Here is a 12,316-nt window from a genome sequence, read left to right as displayed (position 1 = left end):
GGGAACTTAGGGCCCAGGGAGGCAGCAGGTGGTGAGTATAGGTAGATGACCCTCTTGTCTTTGGATGTCAGGGACATTTTCTGAAGGAAATGAGCTCAAAGAGGTTGTCACCTTCTCTAATGGCAGTTATTTCAGTGTATTCAAGTTTGTTTACGTAGAATACAAGGAGTTTGGTGGGGTTTTTTTTTTAATCTTTTTGGTATCCTAAAAATATATTCATGTCTTTTATTCTTAAAGAAAACCAACTTCATTCACCCCTACCCTTCTTTTTATCCTCCTCCTTAACCCCATGGTCCCTTCCTGGCAAGTAAGCACGGTCCACACTCTGCGCCTCAGTTCCCCTGCCTCCTCTGGTCTCCTCAGACCATGCGCAGCTGCTCATGCCCGCCTGCTGCCCAGTGTGGTGACTCTCCCCCCAGCAGAGCCGGGATGGACGCCGACCCCCTCAGCGGGTGTGGTGCCGGCGTCCTGAAGCTCACCTGCTCTCACCACGCTGAAGCTCCAGCGCTTTGAGCACCTGAGCGAAGAGCCAACTCACTGGAAAAGACCCTGGTGCTGGGAAAGATTGAGGGCAGGGGGAGAAGGAGGAGACGGAGGACGAGCTGGTTGGGTGGCATCACCGACTCCGTGGACGTGCGTGCATGATCACTTGCTTCAGTCGTATCTGACTCTGTCACCCCGTGGACTGCAGCCTGCCAGGCTCCTCTGTCCCTGGGATTCTCTAGGCAGGAATGGGAGATGGCGGGAGACAGGAAAGCCGGGTGTGCTGCAGTCCGTGGAGTCACAAAGAGTCGGGCACCACTGAGGGACTGAATAAGTGGCTGCAAAGGGAGAGAGTTTTGGGGGGTGTTGGCATTGTTCTGTGGCCCATTTGTGGTGGCTGTCACAAGAATCTTAAGTCTGTATTCAAACTCATAGAGCTGTATGGCAGAAAAATGAATTTCACTGTACGTACATTTTAAAATAATCTTTTAAATGACAGAAAACGATGTAGTGGCCTCCTCTCCACGCACCTCTGAACCTCCCTAAGCCCCTTCCACACACATATACACAGGCAAAACGCACCACCACTAAGAGATTCGTCCCTACTGTTTCTCATGCCAGTTGTGGTCAGAATTGCATCAATGTTGACAGGTAGGTGCAGCGATCTTTTTATTTTTTTGAGTTTTTATTTATTTTGGGGGCCACACCAGTGGGCATGCAGGATCTTAGCTCCCTAATCAGGAACTGAACCCACGCTCCCTGTAGTGAAAGCACAGGATTTCAACCATTGGACTGCCAGCGAAGTCCCCAGCAATCTTTTTTTTATCATAAAAATGCTATCCATGTTAGCTTGCAATTAGACATTTTCACTCCACAATAAGGAGTGGGCATCTTTTCTGATCAGAGTGAGCCACTTGGCCTCATTCTTTTTAAGGGCAACGTGTGTGTGTGTGTGTGTGTGTGTGTGTGTGTGTGTGTGTGTGTATAGTCACTCAGTTGTGTCTAACTCTTTGCAACCCCATGGACTTTAGCCCACCAGGCTCCTCTGCCCATGGAATTCTCCAGGCAAGAATACGGGAATGGGTTGCCATTCCCTTCTCCAGGGGATCTTCTCCACCCAGGGATCGAACCAGGGTCTCCTACATTGCAGGCTGATTCTTTACCGTCTGAGCCACCAGAGTACATATACCATATATTCTTTAGCCATTCTCCTGCCGAAGGGCATTCCGATTGTTGAGAGAGTTTTTTTTTTTTTTTCCTTTTGCTAACACTGCTGCAGTAACCATCCTTGTTCATTTTAGTTCTGTGTGTTCACACAATCATTTCTCTAAGCTAGGCTAGACTGTTCTTTTGTTTTGTTTTGTTTTGGTTTTTGGCCATGCCATGAGACTTGTGGGATCTTAGTTTCCTGACCAGGGGTCAAACTTAGTTCCCTGACCAGGGGTCAAAACTGGGCCCTCGGAAGTAAAAATTTGGAGTCATAACCACTGGGGAATTCTATCTCTAGGACAGATTTTTTTTTTTTTTTAAGATTCATCTATTTTTGGCCGTGCTGGGTCTTGGTTGCCGCTCGGGCTTTTGTCTGATTGTGGCGAGCGGGGGCCACTCTCGAGTTGCGTGTGCGGGCCTCTCTTTGCAGCGGCTTCTCCTGTCGCAGAGCACAGACCCTGGGCGCACGGGCTTCAGTGACTGCACCAAGTGGGCTCAGTAGCTGTGGCGCCCAGGCTTGGTTGCTCTGTGGCGTGTGGGCTCTTCCCGGACCGGAGATCAAGCCCATGTCCCCTGCCTTGGCAGGCGGATTCTCAGCCACTGAACCACCAGGGAAGCCATAGGATAGGTTCTTAAAAGTGGATTTTCTGGCTCACAGAGCTAGAAAGTTTTAATTTAATAGCCAACTTCAGATGGCCCTGATAAAGGCTGCGCAAGTTTACACTTCTAAGAGCAGAGATGAGACTGTTTCTGCACCTCTCATCTGCACTAGGTGTTGTCAGTCTATTTTTAGTTTCTTTTCTTCCATCTGATGGATGGAGAAGATCAGTCATGTTTTACACCTTGGTCAGCACGTCCTGGTCATCCTAATGTGCAGATCTTTGTCCTCCCCTACCTCCCCCCAGGCCAGTTCTCAGCACCTTTAACCTGACCCCTGCAAGCACCCTCTCCTTCCAACTCCTCACTCTCTCTTCCCAAGTCACGGGTCTAACCCTAGAACTTTCAAACTTGTGAATGTCAGTGGATGTCTAGATTGCTTCTGTGTCCTGGCTATTGTAAATAGTGCCGCTGTGAACACTGGGGTACATGTGCCTTTTTGAATTACAGTTTTCTCAGGGTGTCGCTAGTGAGAAGTTGCTGTATAACACAGGGGTCCTAGCTTGGTGCTCTGTGATGACCTCGAGGGGGTGGCGTGGGAGAGAGGCTCAAAGGGGAGGTGATACATGTATACACGTGGCTGCTGTGCGTTGTGAGGCAGAAACCAACACATTGTGAAGCAATGTTCCTCCAATTAAAACAAATTTTTTACATCCTCTGGGTGCCTCCCCATTATGTTTAGAATAAAATTCACACTCCTGTGTAAGGCATTTAAGGCAGTTTAGATTCTTGCCAAAGTCAACATTTCTGCCTCCCCAAGTTCATCTACCACGCCTTCCCTCCCTCTGACGTCTCCTCCAGCGCCCCCCGCCCCCTGCCAGCAGCTCCGAGAACATCGACGACTTCACTTCTCTGTAGGACATCTGTACCAGGGGCGGTATGGGAGGGGTGGCCCCTGACCTGCAGTGGGTGGCCCTCCGCCTTGTTTGTGCGACCACGGGCAGGGATGAGGCAAGGAAGTGAGCCAGGCAGGCACTGGGTGGGGAGATGGAAGAGCCTGGGTTTGGAGGTGTGATTCTGGGGTCCACCCCTCAGGGGCTGTGAGACTCTGAGCAAATGAGTTTGTCAACTGCTGTGTCTTAGCTTCCTCCTTTGTAAAATGAGGTTAGTCGTAATTCACAGGGCAGCAAGAGCATTTTAACTGCAGACTGTGATGCGGTTTCGTACCATACAGTCACGCTTCCCAGGGATGTACTGAAACCTCCTCTTGGCTGTGCGGGAGGGTGCGGGAATGGGATTCTCCTGTCCCAGCTTTTTTAAAATTAATCTATTTATTTAATTTTGGCTGTGCTGGATCTTCATTGCTGCGCACGGACTTTCTCTAGTTGCAGAGAGGTGGGGGTCACTGTCTAGTTGCAGCGTGCAGACTTCTCGCTGCGGCGTCTTCTCTCACTGCGGTGCACGGGCTCTAGGGTGAGCCGGCTGCAGCGGTTTCGGCTCCCGTGCTCTGGAGCACAGGCCTGGTAGTTGCGGTGCTCAGCCTCAGTTGCTCTGAAGCATGTGGTATCTTCCCTGGTCAGGGCTCAAACCCATGTCTCCTGCACTGGCAGGTGGGCTCTTTACCGCTGAGCTGCCAGGGAAGCCCTCAAAATTGTTTTCAAATTACAGTGTCCTTCTGTCCTCATTGGAGAAGGCAATGGCACCCCACTCCAGTACTCTTGCCTGGAAAATCCCATGGACGGAGGAGCCTGATGGGCTGCAGTCCATGGGGTCGCTAAGAGTCGGACACGACTGAGCGACTTCAGTTTCACTTTCTGTCCTCATACCCATATGAGGTCCTGGCTCCATCACTGGCAGGACAGGGAGATGGGTTGTCTCTGTGCTCAGAAGACTCTGGCGTTGTCTTCTGCTTAGAGACTGTCCTAATTGCACAGACAGTGGTGGTTGAGCAAATGAGCTTTCGATCCAGGTTCTTCCGTGTCAGCTCTGTGCCCTGGAGCCTGTTGCTGGCTCCCAGGTCACCACCATGAGGTGTGGGAGTTGGGCTGGATGTTGGTACAAGGTCTGCCAGCCCTCACATGCTGAGGCCTGCGCTCAGGCCCTGAACTCAAGCAAAGAGCCTGGCCGAGCATCTGACCCTTGGAGCCTCCAGTTCACACACCCTTGGGTGACCAGATGCCCAGGCCCTGCACATCCAGATCCAGATGTGATTCGCACATTGATTTTTCTCTAAAAATGCTTTTTCACAAATTTTACCTACGAGTCACAGAGCCTTAGAAGAGTTATATGAGTGAGTGAGTGGGTTAGCGTTAGTTGCTTAGTTGTGTCCGACTCTTTGTGACCCCATGGACTGTAGCCACCAGGCTCCTCTGTCCATGGAATTCTCCAGGCAAGAATACAGGAATGGGAGCCATTCCCTACTCCAGGGGATCTTCCCAACTGAGGGATTGAACCCAGGTTTCCTGCACTGCAGGCGGATTCTTTATCATCTGAGCCACCAGGGAAGCCCCACCCCAAACTGTTATAGTTGGTGCTTTGGAGCCTGCACAAACCCCGGCCCTGGACATGGACTGCCCATCTGTCCCCTCCACAAATATGTTGGGTTACCACACCCTGGGCAGTGTTGACCCAGAACACTGTTTAACTCCATCAGCCCATCACCCCTTTTCACCAGGACCGGATTCGTTGTAAAACCTTGACACGCTGTTAGTTATCATCACAGTTTAACTGTGTCCTATGTGGGTCAGTGGGCACGAGATGCTGTACTGACCTGTCCGTAAGCCGGGGGCAGAGGGCACTCTCCAGGCCTTTCCAGCACTCACTTGTTATGATGTAAACACTCCAGGGGGAGACAGTGAAAGCAGCAGGGGCTTTTTTTTCCAGGACGGGGGTGTGGAGGTTGTGAGAAAGGCGATGAGTAGGCGAAGGGAAGGTGGGTTCAGAGGAGCTGGGATGAGAGCAGTGCCTCCTGACCCAGGAGGAGGGGAGCGGCGTATGGACGGTCTGCCTGCCGCGCCCCGAGAAGGAGGCTGGCCGACACAGTGCTTCTCTGGGAGCTGCATCGTACCATTGAGTTCGGAGAGGCAGGTTCTCTGCCCTGGCTGGTCTGGGGTGTTAGTTAGGAAATGGAAGTGGGAGGGGGGATTCTGGGTAAGCCTTCAGAGAATTGCAGAGAAGGAGTAGGAGGGCGGGGGCCAACTGTCAAAAAGACAAGTGGTCCCAGCGCCCCAGGCAGCGCAGAGGCCCGAGGGGGCATGAAGAGGGTGAGCAGGGACCGACTTCCTCCCCTGGTCACCGCCCAAGCACCGCGTGAGTCCTGATTAATTTGGAGTGCTTTTTTTTTTTTTTAATGTTTTTAAAAAGATTACATGATAAAGTAGGGGCTTCCCTGGTAGCTCAGTGGGTAAAGAATCACCTGCAGTGCAGATGAGCCAGGTTCGATCACTCAAAATAATTTTATTGAGTGAGATAGTGAGTTTCAAGCCCTGTCAAAGCCCTGCTCTTCTCCAGTCTGCTTGTCCGAGGTGGAGACTGGCATGTGCTGGCTGTTGCCGGGAGAACTGTGTGGGCAGATGTCAGGGGCCAAGAGAGAGCAGAGAGCACGACCAGCCAGTGAGTGTGAAGAGAAGGTCTGAGAGGAATAAAAGGACCCCTCCCTGCAGGAGAACTCCAGAAAGACAGAGATTATGAGTACTCTCTGGAAGGAAGAGTTGGGAAAGAGGGATGAGACACGCAGACTTCCGGTGAAATGAGCCACGCTGCCTGCCTCTGTGCCGAGCGACGGCTCGGTTCTCTGGACGAGAAGCTGAGCGCAGAGTTACACCTTAGATAAGCTAATATTAGAACAGCACTTGGTATGTAGTTACTGCCGGCTGTTTGTTAAGTAAATAAGCAGTTCTGGTGACCAAAAGCATATGTCAGTGGGGTGGTCGGTCAGCTGGCAGTTGTGTTTAGTACCAAACAGTGGAGCAAACGTCTCAGGAGAGTTCCAGCAGGGTTAGGATGGGGAATGTGTCCAACTGAGTGACCGGAACAGGCTTCCTGGAGGAGGCGATATGCAGACGGGAGCTTGGTGGACTTGAAGGGACGATCCTGGAGTAGCTGTCCAACCTCTCCTGGACCGTGGCCACAGCCTCCCACCCCTCTCCCTGCCTCCAACCCCACTCACACTTACTCTCCATGCAGTCTCCTCCAGAGTATACCCAGTGTTTAAACCTGTAATGGACAAGAAAAAGGCCAGGAAGACCCCTCAGTTGGCCCACCCTGTCCTTCAGCCCCTCTAAGCTGGCCTGCCAGCATCGCTGTCTTTTGTCCCCTTTCCTTGCCCGTCTTCTCAGCCTAGAAGTTTCCTTCTTCAGGTCCCAGTTGCAGACAGTATCCTCAGTGGACCCATCGGTGTTACCCCACGTCCACAGCACGTTGTGAAGTGTAGCGAGTTCCAGTCTTCGCCACGTATTTGTTATTGGCTGCACTGGGTCTTCGTTGCTGCACACAGGCTTTCTCCAGTTGCGGCGAGTGGGGGCCTACTCTGTACTTGTGGCGTGCAGGCTGCTCATTGCAGAGCGTGGGCTCTGGAGCACAGACGCTGTAGTTGTGGTGCAGGGGTTTAGTTGCCACGTGGCATGTGGGATCTTCCCAGACCAGGGATCAAACCTGTGTCCCCAGCATTGGCAGGCAGATTCTTAACCACTGGACCACCGGGGAAGCCCAGAGCTCTTTAAAGAAACAATTTTCTCTTTACCATCTTAGTTTTTAAGCACAATCCCTGCCCATAGCAAATAAGGAGTGGATGAAAGAAGGAAGGAATGAGTGGGAGGGAGGAAGAAGGGAAGGAGGGGTGGGGAGTAGAAATGCTGGGCTCCGGCTCAGAGTAGAAGGTAGGGCTGGATTACACATTTAGAAGCAATCTGAGCAACTGTGAGTGCTGAAGTTAGGAGTTGAACAAAGAATACTTGGGAAGGAAGAGAGAAAGGCTGAGGATCAGGAGCAAGGGGGAATTCCAGGTTTATGAGCAAGAGTCCGGCAGGGTCCTGGAGGTGGGGTGCCCACAGGGGGCTACGTGGTCCCAGCTGAGCTGCAGGGGTGAAACAGCTGGAGGACAGGCGAGGCCCCGGATCTGCAGTCCAGTGGTTGGGCGGATGGATAGCGTGGTGTTCACATCGTGTCTGAGTCTGGGGTTAGCTGAAGAGACACGGGCAGAGGAGAGTGGAGAACAGGGGCTGCGGGGAAGTGGCAAGGTTCTGGAGACGTTTTTCTCTGAGCTGTGGGAGACCTGAGCGTTTTGCAGAGTGATGGGGAAGAGACGGGGAAGAGCCTGAGAGGGCTGAGGGGACTAGGGGCGAGTCGAGGCGATGGAGCAGGTTCACAGGGGCCAAGGGCAGGTCTGTGCGGTGCAACCCTGGTGGGAGAAGCAGCTCACAGGGCGGTGGCTCTCACCCCTCCTTGGTGACGGGGGGTGGGAGAAGGGGACTCCACGTTGAACTGGAGGCAGAAGCCAAACCAGACAGAGTAAAATTCTAAACACACCCGATCAAGGGGTGGTGTCTGTCAGGCTACAGAGAATAAGGGCACTGTCCCGCCCTGGATGTCCCCATGTGTGCTGTGTCACGGTACAGCCTGTGCCTGCTGAGGGGGGCGCCCTGTGGACACAGGTAGCAGGAAGAAGCCAGGCTGGAGATGGGGATTCGTGGCCGTCTGCTCTGTGGGTGGTGGGCAGATGCTCAGGGAGGCCAGCTCATAGGCCTTCAGCTCAATGAACTTTCCAGACACCCATGAGAAGCCACTTATTTAATCACTTGGTTTCCTTGAAAAAAAACAAACTGGCTTCTTTTTTCTGTTGACGAAGGGAATAAATTCTCATCATAGGAAATATAAAAATACAGAAGAGTTGAAAGGCAAGGGAAAGGGGGAACGACCCACAGTTTTACCACCCAAAGCAAGCTCTGTGAACATGGAAGGAAACTCATCACAATGTTTTGTTTTAAAAGCATTTTTTTTTTCTCTTCTCTCCCAAACATCAAGGAAAATAGTTGTGGCTTATTCTTGGTGTCAGTGTCCACAGGGGAAGATTGTGCTTACAATTTTTAAAAGAAAAGAGAAGCATAGTGTTCCAAGCATATCGAGTATTGGGTAGTGTATACTGGTCCCAAGGGACAGGCCTGTCTTAGAGAAATCTTCTCTGTCTAGGTACTGACTCTTATCTCATTCCCTAACATCCCATAGGAGGAAGGTTGCTTTTAAATGTGTGTATGGGAGCAGTTGCATTTGATTTTTTTGTGGCTCCGACAGGAGAGGCATAAGCTCTTTGAATCATCTTTAACTAAGACCCTGATGCTGGGAAAGATTGAAGGCAGGAGGAGAAGGAGGCGACAGAGGATGAGATGGTTGGATGGCATCACCAATTCAATGGACATGAGTTTAAGCAAACTCCGGGAGATTGTGAAGGACAGGGAAGCCTGGTGTGCTGCAGTCCATGGAGTCGCAAAGAGCCAGATATGACTTAGTGACTGAACATAACATAACTGAGAAAACAAAGTCCCTGAAAGAAAAGGACTAGTGTCTCCAAGGAGGCTTGCAGACCCCCACCCACACACCCACCCCAGAGCCCCTGTGCAGTGTGCTGTGGGTGGGAGAAGTCAGGCCAGGCTGGAGGTGACCAGGCTTGCTTTGTATGACCTGTGTCTTTACCCATAGAGAAGGTAGCAGGGCCTGGAACCAACAGCCAGCCCGTGCCTCCCTGGATCACCGTGGGGCGCCAGAAGCGCCGGGGACCTCTGGAGCAGCCCCCCAGCCAGGAAGACAAACCTGCGGCCCGGACCTTGAAGTCTGACACAGGAAGGCCCGCCAAGGTACCCGAGAAAACCCAGGTGCTCAGAGTGGGCCCTCTGTCTCCCTGTGTATGCAAGGGAGCGCCCCAGGTGGGGGCTGGGGGCTGGGACCCCGTGATGGCCCCATGTCCTGCACGGTCATTATAGCGACCGTCGCGTGTGATGACAGCTGATGTCTGCCCCGTGCATGTGCCAGGCGCCCAGGGCAGCAGAGGAGCCGTGGGCCACTCAGGCAGTGCAGACAACCCTCTGTTTCCCGGCTTCTTGGCAACATAGCTCAGCATCTGGAGAAAGGGACCCGGGGTGAAAATAACTTCCCATTTGGATGCTAGGCAACCATGTCAGCAGCCCCATCTTGACTCATTTTGCAGTAAATGACCAAGCCCTGCATGTGCCGCTGCCCTGGCTGCCCACTGGGGTCCATACTCTTCACCAACGTCCGTAGGGCTGGACCCCGGGGGTCCCTTGTACACTCCAGACTGAAAACAGTTTTCTCCAATGCAAACAATGGTGCTTAAAAGCAGGCTGACACTCACAGCTTTTGGGTTCTCCCCAGTCACCACAGTAAAAATCCCAAATCATGTTGCAGCCATGTGGGGAAGTGAGCTTGAGCTTGCAGTTGAACCTGCTTCTCTTCATCTTCACCAAAACCACTGCTGTAGCCAAGCAGGCTTAGGGAATTTATAAAACAAATAGTCACCAGTGATCCTGGCATCCACGGTCATCCCAAGTGTCCTACAAGTCATAAAACTATCTCCAAACATGGTTCCTTTCGCCTTTCCAGTGGAACCTGGCCAGGACCAAGGACAGGTCAGGAATCAGGAGCAGGCTGTGAGCAAGTCCATCCTGGAGGCTGGATGGCAGCCAGTTGTGAACCGGAGCATCCCAGGAAGGTGCCAGCAGTGTTAGCCACGTGGGTGGAGGAGCCTTTATGGCTCGTCACCTGTGGGTATGCTTGTCCCCATCTGAGTCTCAGGTGAGGGACCGCGTGTGTCTTTCTTGTGTCCTGACAGGAGCCCGTGAAGCATGCCGACTTTGTCCGCAGCAAGTCGTTCCTGCTGGCCCCGGCCAAGCCTCCTGCGGACCAGAGGCCGGGGGCAAAGCTCCGCCTCCAGGAGGGCCTGCAAAGAGGAGTCTCCTTGTCCCATCAGAATTTGGGTATGAAACCCGAAAATAGTGCTGAGCCCTTAGAAATGCATTTCCAGGTTTGGTCCTGCTTTGTTTTGTTCTGTTTTATCTTTTCTGAATTATTTGCTGCCAAATTAATTTTTTAAAAATATTTATTTATTTTACTGCACCAAGTCTTCGTTGTAGCACATGGAATCTTTAGTTGCGGCATGTGAGATCCAGTTTCCTGACCAGGAATTGAACCCAGGCCCCCTGCATTGAGAATCCAGAGTCTTTATCACCAGACCACCAAGGAAGTCCTGCCACATTGATCTTTCAATTATTTATTATTATTATTTTTTTAACTTACAGAAGAGTGACTTTATTTCTCTGGTGGCTCAGTGATAAAGAATCTGCCTGCTAAAGCAGGAGATGAAGGTTCAGTCCCTGGGTCAGGATGATCCCCTGGAGGAGGAAGTGGCAACCCACTCCAGTATTCTTGCCTGGGAAATCACATGGAAAGAGGAGCCTGGCAGGCTGCAGTCCATGCGGTCTTGAAAAGAGTCATCATCTAAACGGCAGTAATAATTGCTTTATAATGTTGTATGTTGATTTTTTTACAACAGATTTTATTGAGATAATCATTCACACGGCCCCCCAAAAAATCTCACCCATTTTAAGCATACAATTCAGTGAGTATATATTTATCAAGTTGTCCAACCATCCCAGTCCAATTTTGGACCTTTTCCTTCACCCTAAAGAGCTACCCCATACCCATTCACAGTCATTGACCATGCCCCCCTCCAGCTTAAGCAACTGCTAATCTCTTTTCTGTCTCTCTGTATGTTTGCCTTTTGCGGGGGCCTTTCTTATAAATGGCATCATAAAATATGTGTTCTCTTGTTTCTGGCTGCTTTCGCTGAGCATAATGTTTCTAGATTCAGCTTTCTTGTGGCATGTAACTGTATTTTTCAGTTTAGTTTTCATTTTGCTAAAATATACATAACACAATTCACCATCTTAACCCTATCTTAAGTGTCCCTTTCAGTGGTGTTAAGAATATTTACACACAGAGTTCCTGCTGTTTTATCATGAAAGTTTCTCTCAACTCACCACATTGCTGGAACTGTAAATTATCCTATGCCAACATCGTCTTCACACATTTGCACGTTTTATGCTTGAGACCATGGTTAAGACTCTAGATATGTTTTTTAAAAGGCCTCCAAGAAGCTTAAGTGCAAATCCAGACTCTTTTCTCACGTGTCCGTTTGTTTTGTCTTCTCTCCAGCAGCCCCGTCGGCAGTGATGATGGAGAAAGAATTGCATCAGCTGAAGCGAGCCAGCTGCAGCAGCACAGATCAGCCCTCCTGGATGGAGCTGGCCAGAAAGAAATCGCAAGCTTGGAGTGACATGCCCCAAATTATAAAATAGGTTTACCAGTGCTCGGGTAAAGAATGTCTACTTCCTTGACGAGTCACTTCCTTTCGAACTGCCACTCAATCAAGGCAAACAAACTGTGAAACTGAAGAGAGATTTTATCATCAGGTTTCGAGAGATCGAGCTCAGGGAAGAGGGAGGAACCAGGCAAGCAAGTCAGACGGACGCACGGCCCCGGGCCCCGGGCCAGAGACGCCCGAAGACAAGAACACCATTGAAAAGGGCCAGGGACGAGGTTCTGTGCCCACAGGTATGAATGTGAGTCTTTCAGAATCCCCCAGAGAGAGAGGGCTCAGGCAGGGAAGAAACTGCAGATGAAGCGCGGATACAGAACTCAGGTTGCCTTCCAGGAGAACGTGTGCCCGCGCCTCCACCAGAGATCAGCTTGTGTCTCTGGGCCCCCGTCCTGCCTGCGGAGTCCGTCTTCTTCTTTCACGTTTACCGTTAGGCATGACATTCATGGTGAAACGCAGACGTTTTTTCCAAGAGCAGCTATCACACGGTCCGCTTACCTGAAGGCAGCCACTCCACGAAGGAGTGGAAGGAACACAGCGGGCTCCGTCGATTCACAGACTCCTTCCAAAATTAGTTTGAACAATGCATTGCCTGTCGAATAAAAGGTTTCAGACCTGACACGTGTAAGTGTGATTTTTACT

At 51.2% G+C, this 12,316-nt stretch overlaps 1 protein-coding gene across 1 annotated transcript in view; it reads left to right on the top strand.

The window, feature by feature from the left end:
- The window catches only part of CRACDL (CRACD like), a 68,809-nt gene extending 57,155 nt beyond the window's left edge, over nucleotides 1-11,654 (top strand). The window contains exons 8-10 of the mRNA XM_052649571.1: nucleotides 8,983-9,155; nucleotides 10,130-10,274; nucleotides 11,512-11,654. Of these exons, the coding sequence (XP_052505531.1) occupies nucleotides 8,983-9,155; nucleotides 10,130-10,274; nucleotides 11,512-11,654 (461 nt within the window). The remainder of the gene's footprint in view (nucleotides 1-8,982; nucleotides 9,156-10,129; nucleotides 10,275-11,511) is intronic.
- Nucleotides 11,655-12,316: the final 662 nt, after the last annotated feature.

Source organism: Budorcas taxicolor, chromosome 11, assembly GCF_023091745.1.
Source record: "Budorcas taxicolor isolate Tak-1 chromosome 11, Takin1.1, whole genome shotgun sequence".
Lineage (NCBI taxonomy): Eukaryota > Metazoa > Chordata > Mammalia > Artiodactyla > Bovidae > Budorcas > Budorcas taxicolor.
This window is presented reverse-complemented; position numbering and strand designations above follow the sequence as displayed.